The sequence below is a fragment of the Euprymna scolopes genome, chromosome 2 (genome assembly GCF_053919585.1).
Source record: "Euprymna scolopes isolate OS-2025 chromosome 2, ASM5391958v1, whole genome shotgun sequence".
Lineage (NCBI taxonomy): Eukaryota > Metazoa > Mollusca > Cephalopoda > Sepiida > Sepiolidae > Euprymna > Euprymna scolopes.
Genome location: NC_136483.1, coordinates 104050378 through 104066698, shown reverse-complemented (window position 1 = coordinate 104066698; position 16321 = coordinate 104050378). Strand labels below are relative to the sequence as shown.

The window sequence follows — 16321 nt, the reverse complement described above, 5'->3', positions numbered from 1 at the left end:
ATAAATAAATAAATAACATTTAATAAACAATACAAAATGTAACTTTTCTTGAAAGAAAAAAAATTATATTCAGTAAATTTATGGTAGGTTTTTGTTAGTTTTTATTTATTGTAATTTTCTATTTTTTTTTTTTTTTTTTTTCACTCGGTTTGTTTGCTTGGAAATTTATCTGTGACTGTTACTTTGCTCAGTTTAATATGGTGATTGCCGGTTGAGCTCGAGCCATGATTGACGGAAAATCCAGAGGATCCGGGTAAAATACTGCAAGAGTACCGATTAAATGTAAGTTTTCTGTTTCGGGTGCAGGATTTCTGTTCTGGGTTGAGATCTAAGAAATTGACTGGGTTTCTTTCCCAATTTCGTGGTATCTTGCAAATGCCAATAAATAAATATATATTCTTCTCTTTGGAAATCTTTAGTTTCGGAGGATGAACATTCATTTACTCACTCGGAGTTTTCACATAAGTCACTGTCACTATCAATGATTGCTTACTGACATTAAAATCTGTCTTTTTTTTTAAACAGCATGTCAGATTATTATATAAATAGTAATACATTTGACAATTTCATATTATCTATAAATTATTGCTTTCTGACCATTTTCTTAAATGATCTGATTGTCTGATCGAAAAATGCAAAAAAAAAAAAAAAATAGTATATCTAAACATTTTACGTGAAATTCAAACTAAAATACACTTTCTAAGCTTTCGGGCTGAAAGTGTAGTATCTGTTCTGTCCAAAGATGGTACAATAATATGGTGTTAATGTTTTGTGCCGAAAGTCCACAGAATAGAAATGTACCATAAACTGTTAAAACTTTCTTTTTATGATAGATCACTAAAGCCTGGCTAGAATCAGATGGGTGACAATTTGGGAACTCTATGCATTGTATGTGCTCTCTGCTTATCTCAGCATTGTTTCCAGTCATCCTGAACATCCATTTGCCACTGGTATTTAGCAACGCCAACTCAGGAGATGTATGGTTGGAGATTGCGCAACTTTTGCCACAAAAAGTCCATGCGCAGACCCCCTTACACTGGGTATCGATAGACTATCACGACTGAAGGAAGCTACCATATATATATATATATATATAAACTTCATTTATCAGAGTACTTAAATAAGTATTTTTCAGTTTCAACAAAGGCAGTGCAATAATATCAAAGGGGTATGTGTTTGTGTCAAATCTCACCTGTCTGTTTAAATGTATGTATGTACATATGTATGTATGTGTGTCTGCCTAAAACTTTCAACAGAAGAGACAGATTTTCACGAGATCAGTATTGTTTTGAAGCTTGACCCTTCGAACGACAAATATCGAAAAATTGGCTAAAAACATTAATTCCTTCACCCTCAACTAGGCACTTTTCTACAAGGAGGGGTCGCTTTTTTCGCCGATATTTTCGAAAGTTATCCCCTCTTTTCGATTAACTAGTCTAAATTTAATCCTTCACTACTTCTGGTTTGGCGATGGACGCAAAGACGTCACGTTTTTTTGTTTTTTTTTTCACGTTCTTTTCCTCCTTTGCAGTACGGGTTTGAGCCTGCCTGCCTACTATCGTTTTTTTTTTTTTTTTTTTTTTGCTCAACACACACCTCCAAACAACGAGCAATGCCAGGAACCCAGGCTAGTACATTCATAGAATGTAAAGTAATATACAACAGATAAAGGATACAATTGTGGAATTTTCATGGGTTTCGCTAGTTATTATCATTTTCCTCCTCCTCCTTCTTCTTCTTCTTCTTCTTCTTCTTATTATTATTATTATTATTATTATTGTCTCACAAGGAGTTTTCACACAGGTCAATTAAGGATCTCTCCTTGAAAAAAGCCTGTGATGTTCTCTGAAAGCTAGATGACGACAAGTCTTCTCTGTTTTCCAGTACTCTCCACCTCTTCTAACATTTGCAAATGAATTGCATTATTGCAACAGCTGCTTACCATTGATTTCTCGCTAGCAGTGACCATTGGTCTCCACTGGAATTTGAGTGGCAATAAGCCTCCTCAAGGCCCCATTTCTCTTCACACTTGTCCAGCGGAGGTCCGGCTAGTGGTCTCTCCTCGGTCTTTACATCCTCCTTGACCCTTCTTGGCTATTTGACATCATTCTTTTTTTTTGGGGGGGGGGGGGGTGATTGGGTAATGGGAGGTGATGGAGAGGGGATAGAGAACTTATAGATATGCAGCTTCATTGTTCTTAGTTCCATGTAACACTTCTTCATGTTTTACCTCTGCAGCAGTTTGTCTGGCACGCACATGTGGCTCATGTGTATTAGTCTCCACATTCAAGGTTTTCCTTAATATTTCAGCCGTTTTCATTATTGCTATTCCCTGTATCTTTCCAGCCATTCCTCTGATTCCAATTTCTCCCATTTTTTTTTTCAATGTTTTTTCGGAATTGTTCCTAGTGCTCCTACTATTATAGGTATTATTTTGATTTTTTTTATCATCCATATCCCTTTTAGCTCTCTGACTAGCTCTGTGTATTTTGCTGCGTTTCTCCTTTTCTTTGATATTTATCCTGTGGTCAGCTGGAACAGCAAAGTCTATGATTTGACAGGACTTTTCCTTCTTGTTAATTATTACGACATCCGGTCTTCTTGCTTGGATGGGTTTATCCGTTTGTGTGTCCATGTCCCATAGTAATTTGTAATTCTCATTTTCAGTTTCTGTTGCTGGCTTATGCTTGTACCATTCGTCTGTGCATTCGAGATGCAGTTGTTTGCACAATTCCCAGTGTAGTGCCCTTCCCGCCTGGTCGTGCCTATTCTTGTATTCCTTTTAAGCTAGTTTGCTGCATTCACTTACCATATGGTTTATCGTTTTGTCTTTTTGTCCGCAGAGTCTGCATTTGCTGTTTTCTTGTGTTTTGTCGATCTTTGTTTTGATGTGGTTGGTTCTTATCGAGTTATCTTGTGCTGCTGTTATTAGGGATTCAGTTTCTCAATTTATGTATCCTTTTTGCATCCAAGTTCCAGGTGATTTTATTATTCTTATCTTTTGTTATCCTTGCGAATCTTCCGTGTAGTTGTTTCTCTTCCCATTTTTCTTTTCTTGTTTTATTCTTTGTCTCTCTGTTTTCTGTTTTGTTGATTTCTTTCTGAGTCCCTCGCTGCCATAATTATACTTTCAGTGTTTTGCATTAAGTATTTTTCTAGTTCTTTTTTTGCTATCATTTACAGTCTTCTATACAAACCAGTCCACCCCCCGCTTTATTATTATTATTATTGTTATTATTATCATTATAAAGTATATGGATGTTTTTATTATATTTCAATAGTTTTGTACTTTCATTTTTTTTTTCAACCTGCCTGTATACAAGAGCATCCCGCATTAATCTTGATCATTGACATTTCATAAATATCAAATTCATCACATCTGTGTTTCAGCGTGAATATTTGAATGTCGGTTGAAAAATTAGCACAGTACATTTCCTCACTTGTGTAAATGCCACACGTGTTCGGTTTTCCCTTGTGTTTCCTCTTTTTGCAGAACCTCTCTTTGAGTACCCTAGGGAATCGCGTTGCATTGTAGTTTTCGTAGCAATCCCATGGGCATAAGCTTCGATCACTCTGATCTCCGTAGCAATTATCCTCTATTTCTGTAGGCCAGGGCACATTGTTCAGCCATTCCCCATGTTTTATCAGTAGGTCTTTTGCTGGATCAATACGATGCTTACTGCAGGGACCTTCTTTAGCAATCCTGAAAGCAGGTGCCACATCTAGAAAGACTGCCATCAGGACAGAAAACCAAAAGGAGCAAGCAGCCAGCTGAAATAGAAGTAGAACAAGAAGAATTAAACCAATGGAGAGATATAGGTGCAGTGAAGAATTAGAAGGAGTTGTCAACATATTTACCAAACATTAGAGGATGGACCCATTTTTAGCATTGCTTCTGGCTTGATTAGAGTATTGTTGATAGTGACGTCTTGGAAAATGTACTAACAACCATGCTGACTATATACAGAGGTGTCAAACAACGCACCCTATTTTCTTTTTGATATCAAAATTTTCCAAGGAGAGATAAATTTTTTTCCCAAATAGTATTTAAATGATGAGAGACTGTATCTTTCAAATCTGATGGAAATTGAAACAGTAATTTGTCCTTAATCTATATTTCTATAAAAGTGAGAACGTGTGCATGCGTGTGTGAGGACAGTTCTCAACCTATATACTCAACAAAGTTTTGATCTACAGACTTGAAATTTGGTATATGCGATTTTCATCCATTTTTATCCGGAAAAAAGGCCGCTAAGGGGGACAAAATTGAAAAATTGGTATGTGAGAGTGTGTTATGTAAAAACAGGTTATAGGTTATAAATGAAACAATTCATTTAGGAATTTTTTTGTTTGACAAGAGCGTGTTTGAACATACATAGGTGGGAGCTGATGCTTCTTGGAGGTGAAGTGGGGGGGAGATAAGACCATGAAATCGTAAAAGCTTGAATTCCTGATTCATCAATCATCCGGATGATACAATAAAGAATCATCATTTATATTTGTAACCTTGTCTCCGTCGTCGTCATTACAACTGAAAGGTAAATGATTTTTTGTCTATTATCTGTAGATGAACTTTGTATAACTCCCTCCAAGTATTATGTGTCCCCACCACTATCATCATAAAGAAGTATCTCCTTTCTGATGAGTTAAAAGACTGAACAAATGTCTCTCCCAGCTCCGTGTTAATAATATGTACTAATAGAATTATCGCCACCGTCGGTGTTGTTTACGCCATTATACAAACGATGTCTCATTCGGTGTAACAGTGATATGATAATGTCTCCCCTTTGTTATGAATGTATTCCCTGTTAATACATTATGCCATCTCCAGATATATATTTTGATATGTACTCATGAGATATACACTCATCTGATATAAACACTCTGATCTACGGTTCATAATATGTACCCCCACTGTTTAATAAGTGATCAGATTTTTACCTGTTTGCTAACTGTTGTACGAATGTGCATGCATGAATAGTCAACACTAGAGATTACTTATAGTTTGAAAACCCCTGTGTCATACTAGTCTAATGGTTATCGTACTTGAATCATTGTCTTTAGGTCTTGGTTTCGATCTCAGCTCGAGTCTTTTTTTTTTTTTTTTTTTTTTGCTTACAAGAAATGAACAGTTTAGAAAAAATATAATACTCGCATGCACATGTATCAGTTTCTTTCCATTTTTCTTTTACTTTATTTTTTTTAAAAGAAATTTTATGTTAGTTTAATGCCTACGGTATTTTTATTTATAATAAATGAGAATTCTGCATTAATTAAAATATAATATTTATGTGTATTTTTTTACGATGGGCAACGCTGGGCGGCCTGTTAATAGTTAATATGTTTTGTCCAGGTACCTCCTTGATGAATAACTGTTACAACTGGCTGAGAGGACGATGAGTATGTACATGGGACGCTTCTGCTGGCAAATGCCGACGAGGCTGCTCAGGCATCTTTTGCAGAGTCAGAATGCTCCTCGTCGGGGGTGCCGACTTTTCAATCCCACTTTCCGACCCTAGTGTCACATTTCTTGCAGTGGGAGAGAAATAAATACTTTCTTCTTAAGAACTTTTAATGTTTTAGATCCAGACTATATAAATCATATGGATCAATTATTATAACTTAATCATCCTCCATATTGAGTGCATTGGGCGATAGAACAAAAAGTATTCGTGGAAAGTGTCTGAAAAGATGGAAAAGACCGACGAGGGATAATGTACGTATTTTGAAAGCTTCAGATCAAATATTTCACAAAAGTTTTTAAATCAATAAATAAACAACAACAACAACAACAACAACAACAACAACAATAACAATAACAACAACAATATTAATTCCACTTAACTACATACCTAGGAAATGTGATTGTGATTAAATTTGTGACAAACCTTTCAGCCTGTAAAAAAATCAATAAACCAGTTTAAAATGTGTTCTAAAGTATTCTAGGCAGTCCTAATAATCAAATCTCAAAAGTTTTTAATTCACGAAATAGTTTAAAAGCCAGAGCATAGTAATAGAAATTTTAGAAGGATCTAGAAGTTTTAGAATAATCTAGAAGGTCCCAGAGGGTTCTGCAATAACCTAGAATGGGTTATGGTGACATATAAATAGGTTGTGGAAATGGAAACAGATCAGTTATCAACTCGAAACCGATAAGGTAACTCCAGTCCCTGATTCATGGATAAGTCCATCCGAAAGAATGCACAACAAAAACAAAAAAAGGAAAATACATCCCCTCAACCCACGGAAAGTTTGCAGAAAATGCCTTCTGGACTTCTGGATAAACAGAATTTTGAAATTTTCTTATTGACCAAACATTTAAAATAAAAATAAAAAAGGAATCTTATTGTCATTGAATTTCGTTATTAATAGAGTAAATAGTCACTCGAAGCCGTCATTATTTTGTTGCGTTGATAGTAGTAATTCTAAACAACTGTATCTTTTGTTAACAAACCTTTTTTGTTGTTGAAAATAAAGCGAAATATCATTTTCCTAAAATCATATTTCATATTTTTGATTGTTACATCTTGAATGTAACACAACCAAAATATTCAATCAGGCTATCGAAATGGAATTTGAAAGAAAAAAGTGTGCACTACTAGGGATGGGTCCTGGATATGACCTTAAACTATATCCAGTGGTGAGGCACCAGCTTGCGGGCTTTGGAGAGTGTGAAGCTACCCTTTAATTGCCATTGCTCCCAGGTCCACTCTGACCCGGAGTGATAGTACCTGTTAGGGTCCCAACTATGGGTTAAATAGAAACCGACTTGAAAACAATAAATATATTCTATTAAAAGAATTTTCTTTAAAATCTTTGAATTCGGCATTAAATAACCTGAAAAGGGTTGATATGCCGTAAAACAAAAACAACCAACTAACTACTAGGGATGAAAAGGGGAAAATCAGTGGGTATGGACTGCCCAATCAAGACGAGTTGAGGGCAATTGGTGAGCATGACACAAATATTTGGATGTTCTGGAAACAGATACCACCAAATCTACAGAGATAAAAGAGGAGATTAGAAAAGAGTACTTGAGAACAAGGAAAATCTTTAAAAAAAACAACGCTATATAGTAAAAATCTAGTGCAAGGAATAAATACCCGGGCAGTATCATTAATAAGGTACTCTGGACCATTCATAGGTGGGATCAAAAAGAACTTAGGCATCTTGATCAGAAGATGATGAAACTATGACAATGCACCCGATATATGACACTGACCGACTACTCCATGTTAAAAGAAACAAAAATGAAAGAGGAATGATAAATGTAGAAGATTGTATAGAAGGCACAAAAAAATGACTTGGAAAAGTATATCGACTGGCACCACACCAAATAGTCATGAAAGGTCAAGACCGAGGAGATAAAGTACTAACCAGACCTCCAATAGATGAGTGTGAAGAGCACAAGTGTTATGCAATTGGGAACACAAGAAATTATCTGTTAGTTATTTATCTCGCTCTATCTATCTATCTATCTATCTATCTATCTATCTATCTATCTATCTATCTATTTATCTATCTATCTGTCTATCTAGCGAAGTAAAAAAGAGATGAGATGTGAAGATATGTTTTGATAAAAGTTGTCAAAACATATTGAGGCATAAAATGGACAAGTTTCACCGGAAGTTCTAAAAATAGCTGACCAGAAGGACGTAGTTGTCATGTGATCAAGTTAGCTGGACATGGAGTCGGAGTTGGAATTTGGACGTAAAGAAGAGTGGATGGGTTAATGGTTGCCCCCATACCCTTGGGAGGGAGATGACGTGTCTCCAAATGGGAGATTAGAATTAACCACAAGCAAAGAAACTCACTTTCCATTCTTCTGCGTTCGACACCTGGAAAGTGAATAAAAAACTATACCATCGTCTTGGAATGAAATGCATTCATTCAAAACAGGTTTCCAGCTTCCCTCAAAGAACAGATGAAACCCAGGTGGACCACAAAATCAACAACGTAGTTTGAAAATAAGATATGTCGAATACATCTATCACACACACACACACATATGAACATTTAGATTATCACGGAAAGAACTCAACTAGGTCATAAAGATAATTTGGGTTCAGATAGTGAAGAGCTATAGTAGACATTAGTAACAATGACACGTACACGCACTCCAAACCCCACTAATATAACACAACAACCTTGGGGAGGCTTATTATAACCAAAATTCTAATAAAGACCAATGGTCATTGTCAACAATAAATAAAGGGTAAACGGTTGTTGTGATAACAAATTCATTTGTAAAGGTTATCAAAAGAGGTGGAGAGTACAGGAAATATTGGTAAACTTGTGGTCACATAGACTCCAGAGAACACCACAGGTTATTGATAGAAAGAAATCTTTGATAATGGCCTGTGAAAACTCCTAGTGAGTACAATAATAGTAATTATAATAATAAGCCGTCCCCAGCAACTACAGTCCTAAAACATGCTTACCTACCATGTGGAAAATACTAATAGTACAATTAAGAGAACAAATTTACAACTCCCTTAATAATCGTGGACTACTCTCTGAGCAACAGAAACGATGCCAAATAGGAAAATATACATCGACCAAAGGATCCTGAAGGAGGTAAAAAGTAGAAAAAAAACCCCAAAAACATAGCCATGGCATGGATCGACTACAAGAAAGCATATGACAGAATTCTGTAAGCATGGATAATAGATTGCCTGAGAATGTACAAAATACTAGACAAGATTATTAATTTGAGTGAAAATGCAATGAGAACATGGAGACTTCAACTGACATATAATGGACAATACATAACTAAGATTAAAATACAAAGAAGTATTTTTCAAGGTGATTCCCTATCATTTCTATTGTTCATCATAGTCATAATGCCTCTTACCAATATACTAAGAAAATGCCAAGTCAGATACAAATTCACTAATACAGAAGAAAAAATGAACCACCTAATGTACATGGATGACCTGAAACTGTTTGCAAAAACCAAGAAGGAACAAGAGACGCTAATAAATACAACCAGGATATTCAAATGGAATTTGGTATGAAAAGTGTGCAATGCTGATCATGAGAAGGTGAAAACTCAAAGCAACAAATATCATGGAACTACCCAACTAAACGGAGATGAGGGTGCTGGAAGAACATGACACCTGCAAATATTTGAGAGTTCTGGAAGCAGACGTCATCAAAGCCACAGAAATGAAAGAGAAAATTGGAAAAGAATACCACAGAACAACAAGAAAACTACTCGTGACGAAACTATACAGTAGAAACCTAATAAAAGGTAATAAGTACATGAGCAGTGTCACTAGTAAGATACTCTGGACCGTTGCACAAGATAACACAATTAGAACCAATCACATCAAAGCAAAGATCAATAAGACAGAAGAAAACAGTAAACATAGACTCTGTGAACAAAGAGACAAACCGATAAACCACATAATAAGTGAATGCAGCAAACTATTCCAAAAGGAATACAAAAATAGACATGATCAAGGAGGGAAAGCGATACATTAGAAATTTATTTATTTATTTATTTTTTATTATATTTTCACCCCAAACAAGGCACAGTGCCACTTTGATGTAAAGGGCTACTATCAGGGACATAAGTTGCAGGGATACTATGTAGGGAGTTGAGCATCAAGATATCTGTTCTGCATTGCACTTGAACTTCTGCATGTCAGTACAGTTGGGGAAGCAGGAACCCGGAAGGGAATTCCAAAGTCTAGCAGTTCTGGGGAAAAAACTATTTGAGTAAAAGGTTTTCTTACATCTAGGGATCTATACTGTGTAGGGATGGGATTTTGCTGCTTGGTTTGTCGGGAGTATTTACGTTGTGGGAGTACAGATAACTACATCTTAAACACCCATACAAATGGTACAACCACAAACTGGCAGCAGTACTTGAAAATGAAAGTCACAAAATCCTATGGGACATGAACATACAAACAGATAAACCCATCCAAGGAAGAAGACCAGGTGTCATAATAGTCAACAAGAAAGAAAAGTCCTCCCAGATCGTAGATTTTGCCATGCAAGCAAACAAGAGAGTGAAGATTAATGAGACAGCGAAGCGAAGCGAAGCATATACATGGAATTAGCTAGAGAGCTCAAAGGGATGACAGATGAAGAAAGTCAAGACAGCACCATTAATAGTAGGAGCACTAGGAACAATACCAAAACATCTTTGAAAAAAGAATGGGAGAGATTGGAATCAAAGGGAGATACAAAGGATAACAATAATAAAAACGGCTGAAATATTAAAGAAAACCCTTGAATGTGGAAACTAATGCCTATGCACGCTGGACACATAGAAACTGCTACAGAAGTGAAACACATAGAAACACCACATAAAATCATGAAAACTGAATGTGTATGATTGTAAGTTAACCCTTCTTGCACCTCCGCCTTAAGCCCCCCCCCAAGTAATTAGTGTTTTTTTTTTTCTTTTTTACATAGGAATCACCACTTATCAAGGCCTGGAGGCCACTTGAGGATAAGGGTTAATGGGTATACATTAGTCAATGTGATTATAGCGTAGTAAACATAAGTAGTGGGAATTTTTTAAATTGGATTACATAGGGGGGCGGTTCATCAAGAACTTGTTTACATTGGACTTGTAAACAATCAGATTGTAGTCAGCTGGAAAGCAGGCAATCGGAAGAGAGTTCCACATGTGTGCAGTTCTAAGAAAGAAGATCTGTTCGTGGAATCTACATTTAGGTGTGGGAAATTATTGATAGTGGTGCCATAAACTGGCACCACACCAAATAATCGAGGAGAGTCAAGGAGGATGGAAAGACTGAGAAGAGAAAGTACTAACCAGACCTCCATTAGATGAGTGTGAAAACGACTGAGACCTTGGGGAGGCTTATTGCCATCCAAATTCCAGTGACGATCAATGGTCGCTACCAACAAGAAATCAAAGGTAAACAGCTATTGTGATAACACCAACTATTTTGCAAAGGTTATCGAAAGAGGTGGTGAGTAGTGGAAATCTGGGGAGACTTGTTGTCACTCAGACTCCAGGGAACACCACAAGTTGTTCTTAAAGAGAATTCTTTGATTATGGCCTGTGTGAAAACTCATAGTGAGAGAGGAGGAGGAGGAGGAGGAGGAGGAGGAGGAGGATGATGATGATGATGATGATGATGATGATGATGATGAACAGTTATTGAAAGTGTTGGAGAGGGGCCGGAAATCTCAGGAGACTTGTTGTCACTTTATGTAGAAAATGAGAACATGAAAATTAGAAATGGCTGCTGGATGACAACACCTGACAGATAAGAATGAAAAGAAGCATTCTTTCCTAGGAGAATCTCTATCACAACTGATTGTTATCATAGCCACTATGCCGTTCAACAACATATCCGAAGTTTTGGAAAAAAGCAAAGAATAATTTAAGTATTGTTTTTTTTTTTGTTTTTTTATAATAATAATATTAACATTTTATTATATTTGGAAAATTTTAGATAAAATATTTCATGAAGACTTATTAAATAAATGAATAAATAAATAAATAAATAATAATAATAATAATAATAATAATAATGATGATAATAATAATAATAATCAGGCATGACCAAGTGGGGAGGGCGGTGCACTGGGAATTGTGCAAACGGCTGCATTTTGAACGTACAGACAAATGGTACAAGCATAATCCCGCAACAGCACTAGAAAACGAGAACCACAAAATCCTACGGGACATGGACATACAGACGGACAACCCCATCCAAGCAAGAAGACCAGAGGTCGTAATATTTAACAAGAAAGAAAAATCCTATCAAATCGTAGACTTTGCTGTCCCAGCTGACCACAGGGTGAATATCAAAGAAAAGGAGAAACGAAGCAAATACACAGAGCTAGCCAGAGAGTTAAAAGGGATTTGGATGATGAAGAAAATCAAAATAATATCTATAATAGTAGGAGTACTAGGAACAATTCCGAAAAACTTTGGAAAAAGAATGGGAGAAATTGGAATCAGAGGAATGGCTGCAAAAATACAACGACTAACGATAATGAAAACGGCTGAAATATTAAGAAAAACCCTTGAATGCAGAGAATAATATAAGAATATAATATAATGAAGAAGCGTTACAGGGAATGAAGAACACCGAAGCTGCATGTCTACAAGTTCTACACCCCCACCATGCACCCCCCCCATTGTCTCATCACCATTCCCTCCAATAGATAAGTGATACCAAAGAACCGAGAAGGGTCAAGGAGGATAGAAAGACCAAGGAGAGAGTGCTGGCCAGACCTCCGCTGGACAAGCGTGAAGAGAACTGGGACCTTGGGGAGGCTTAGTGCCACTCAAATTACAGTATAGACCAATGGCCACTGCCAGCGAGAAATCAATGGTAAGAGGCTGTTGCGGTAACGCAAATTTATTTGCAAATGCTATCGAAGGAGGAGGAGAGAGCTGGATCTGGGGAGACTTGTTGTCACTCAGCTTCCAGAGCACACCACAGGTTTCCAATCAGATCGTTTGTTGACTTGTGTGGAAGCTCCATGTGAGACAATAATAATAATAATAATAATAATAATAATATTAATAATAATAATAATAATAATAATAATAATCTCTCTCTCTCTTTTTTTTTTTTTAATTTGACTTCAGTAAGTTTTAAGAGATCAAGGGGCTCCCTCCTGGAGCTAACACTTGATTCCGTTATGATTTAAATTTATATCCGAGGGCTCTTTTAAGAATAGATGCTGTTCCTTGCATTCCTGCTATTAGTATTTCGTTACAGCTTGATCTTCCATGGATTAATTCTAAGTATTTCCGAAGATTTTTTTTTTATTAAGCCAGTTGGTCCTAACACAACCGGTATAATATTTCTTTCTTGCAGAGACCATGTTGTTTTTAGATCATTTTTTAGGTCCTGCTATTTTGTTATCTTTTCCCGTTCAGCTCTATTAAGGACAAATCATGTGGGACTGTGGCATCGATAATGAACGCAGTTCATTTGGGCTTGTTCCATATTACAATATCTGGCTTGATGGCCTTGTCTTTTATGTATCTGCCTGCCTCTATATCTTTGTCGAAGAACCACAGTCACTTTTTCAAGGACAGAGAAGAGAACGCACTAGCCAAACCTCTGCTGGATGAGTGCAAAGAGGACTGGGACCTTGGGGAGACTTATTGCCACCCAAATTTTAGTGAAGACCAATGGTCGCTGCTAACGAGAAATCAATATTAAGCGGCTGCTGCGATAACTCAAATTCTTTTGCAAAGGTTATCTGGGAAGACATCTTGTCCCTCGGACTCCACAGAACGCCACAAGTTGTTCTCAAAGAGAAATATTTCATAATGGCCTGTGTGACTACTCTTAATATGCAAATAATAATAATACTGACCCACTCTGTGTGAAGAGGAAAGATGGAGGAAGAGGATTGCTGTTTAGTAGAGAAGACTGTATAAACGACACGCGCGCGCGCACACACACACACACACGCACATACACAAAATAATAAGAAAAATACATAATGCAGAACACAGAAAGGATAATCACTGCAGCAAGAAACATTGTAAAAATGAACAAGATAGAGAACAAAGAGAGAGGCGATAGGACGAGAAAAGAAAAAGGCGAAAAAAAACAGCTACACAGACGATTCATAAGGATGACAAAAGATGAGACTCACAAAAACACTCGGACATGGCTACGAAAAGGAAACCTAAACAGAGAAACGGAATCCCTAATAATAGCCGTAGAAGATAACGCGATTAGAACGTAACGTATCAAAGCAAAGATCGATAAGACACAAGAAAACAGCAAATACAGACGAGACGAGACGAAACGATAAACCCCATAATAAGAGAATGCAGCAAATTAGCCCCAAAAGAATATAAAAATAGACATGATCTCGTACACTGGGAATGATGCAAAAAAAAAAAAAACAAAAAAAAACTGCATCTTGAACACCCAGACAAATAGTACAAGCACAAGCCGGCAACCATACTTGAAAACGGAAATAACAAAATCCTATGTGAACTCTTTAATAAAATAATCATGCGAAGTAGCCATACAAAAAGCTGTTTGTGATCGTTCGTCCTATTATATATACGGCATATTTGAAAATATTACACTGGATTAAAGGTAGTAGTTTATAGCTAATTGCCTGAAGCGTCCCGATCGGGGAATACCAAAGGAGCTGCTCAGACATTTTTGTAGGCAAGAGTAGGCTGGCCGTTCCAAATCACTCCTGGCTTTCTGTCAGGCAAAGAGGTTAAATATGATGTATTATTGATTTAAATAAGAGCAACCGGTTTTGATGGTCATATAGTCTATATTAAATTCATGTAAATAAAAAAAATCGCATTTATTCATTTATGAATTAAAATGAATTAAAAATAAAGTGCTTGTCGACAGATTGATTAAAAAATGTCGTTTTAAGCAAAAACAATATTACGTACTAAATTGTCATGCCGAAAATAGTAATATATCCCAAAATTACGAAAGTTCATCGCCCTCAAAAGTTATTTATAGGTAAAAGTGAATTTTGCAGAAAATTGGGTAAAATTGCAAAAATTGCATTTTTCTTTGATATTATAAAGCAAACAATGAAAAGTTCATACACAGAGGACATAACTCGGAACGCCAAATTTAGATTACACCGATATTTGTAGCCTATAGCAAGATTTCTTTTTCTTACTAAAAACTAAAAACAATACCTGTTGTTCTACTCGATGAATTTGCGTAATTTTTGGATATATTACTATTTTCGACATGACAAGTGCGTAAAATTGTTTTTTTTTTTTTCTTGAAATGACATTTAAAAAAATCGATCTGTCGACTCTATCTTAACAAGCACTAAAAATAATCTTACCGTTTTCATGGTTGGAATATAAGTGTCTTTTGTTTGCTTGGTTGGTTTTCTTCTCAAGGAAATCTCCGTTCGATTCCAGACTCCGTTTTTCTTCTCTGTTAGTTTAAATGTTTCTCGAAATTGGGAGTGATATTCACCGTAACCACCCAAGAAGAGTATGATCCGTGTTATCAGCGTTAACTCGTATATATATACATATGAAAAGTGTGGATGACAAGGTAGATAGGTAGATAAAGAGAGAAGAAATAGATAGATAAATAGATAGATAAATAGATAGATAGAGAGAGAGAGAGAGAGAGAGAGAGAGAGAGAGAGAGTACACAAATGAAAGGAAAACCAGGATGTCTTCCCCCTCCACCCCAACGCGCACCTAGCTTTACAATATAAAGAATAAAGAAAGTTCCGCTTTTACAGAGTCGAATGATTAACAACCGTGTCAATTTATGCCGAACCCATTCATAGTTTGTATTTTTTTTAAAAATCATTTTGTTTAACTTTTTAAAAAACAAGGCATATTGCTACTGCTGGAGTAAGTTGGGGGGGGGGCTACTCTGATAGGAGTTAGACTCACAAGACGACAACCATTGTGGGGAGTTGGGCAACAAAATGTGTGATCATATTACTTCTCAATTTCTTCATTTTCATACAGGCTGGAGTGAAAGGGTGGGATGTTGCTGCTAGTCGGAGTATTTACGTGGAAGGAGTACAAGAGCACTAAGTTGATCAAAGCACATTTTTTGGAAGTACTTGTAAAAATAGCCATGGTCAGATAGAAGTTTCAAGCTATTCAACCAAAGTGGGAAGTTTGGCAACAAGATGTTTGTTCACGTTACATTTACATTTCTGCATGCTCCTACAGTCGGGGAATAACAAAGCAGCGAGGGAATTCCAAAAGCAAGCGGCCAGAGCAAAGATCCTATAAGAGAAGAAAATTATCAGACATCTAGAGACCGCTAGAGTGAAGTGGTGTGATTTTGCTTCTAGTTGGAGGTATTTACGTTGAGATAGTATAAGTGCAGTAAGTTAACCAGGGCACTTTCCCTGGCAGTACTTGTAAAAACAGAGATGTCCGGGTAGAAGTTTCAAGTTATTCGTAATTGTATTCTTAGTATCACGCGTACCGCCCGTACTGCGGATTGAACCTTCAACCTTCAAAAGATTGTTCTTTAAAAAGTATTATTGTTTAGCATCAGTTCTAAGTGACAGTCAAATGAGGTTGGAGGCTCAGTGTGAGCGATAATAAGAATACTATTACTAAAGATTTCTACCGTGTCACTACATATCCAACCTCAGGCCCGCACGTTGTTTGGTACCGTCGCAGAAACAAACGAACAAACAAGGAAGGAACTCAGCATTTTTTTTTTTTTAGGTGAATACAAAAAAGCATTTATTCCAGTAATTTCCGACAATGCACCTTACTGTGTTTCAAAATATCACCCACGCGTCGAACATGTCTGTCAAGACGTCCTGACCTTTCACGCACGTGTCTTTTTCGTCGCCTGTCTCTCCGCTTTTTCGACCA

General features: G+C 36.6%; 1 protein-coding gene across 1 annotated transcript; it reads right to left on the bottom strand.

The window, feature by feature from the left end:
- Positions 1-2123: 2123 nt before the first annotated feature.
- On the bottom strand, positions 2124-14995 carry LOC145293729 (uncharacterized). The gene is made up of 2 exons (XM_080140183.1): positions 14800-14995; positions 2124-3771 (listed from the first exon to the last, which is right to left on the bottom strand). The coding sequence occupies exons 1-2, from the start codon at positions 14806-14808 to the stop codon at positions 3304-3306; spliced, it is 477 nt and encodes a 158-aa protein (XP_079996309.1). The 5' UTR covers positions 14809-14995; the 3' UTR covers positions 2124-3303.
- Positions 14996-16321: the final 1326 nt, after the last annotated feature.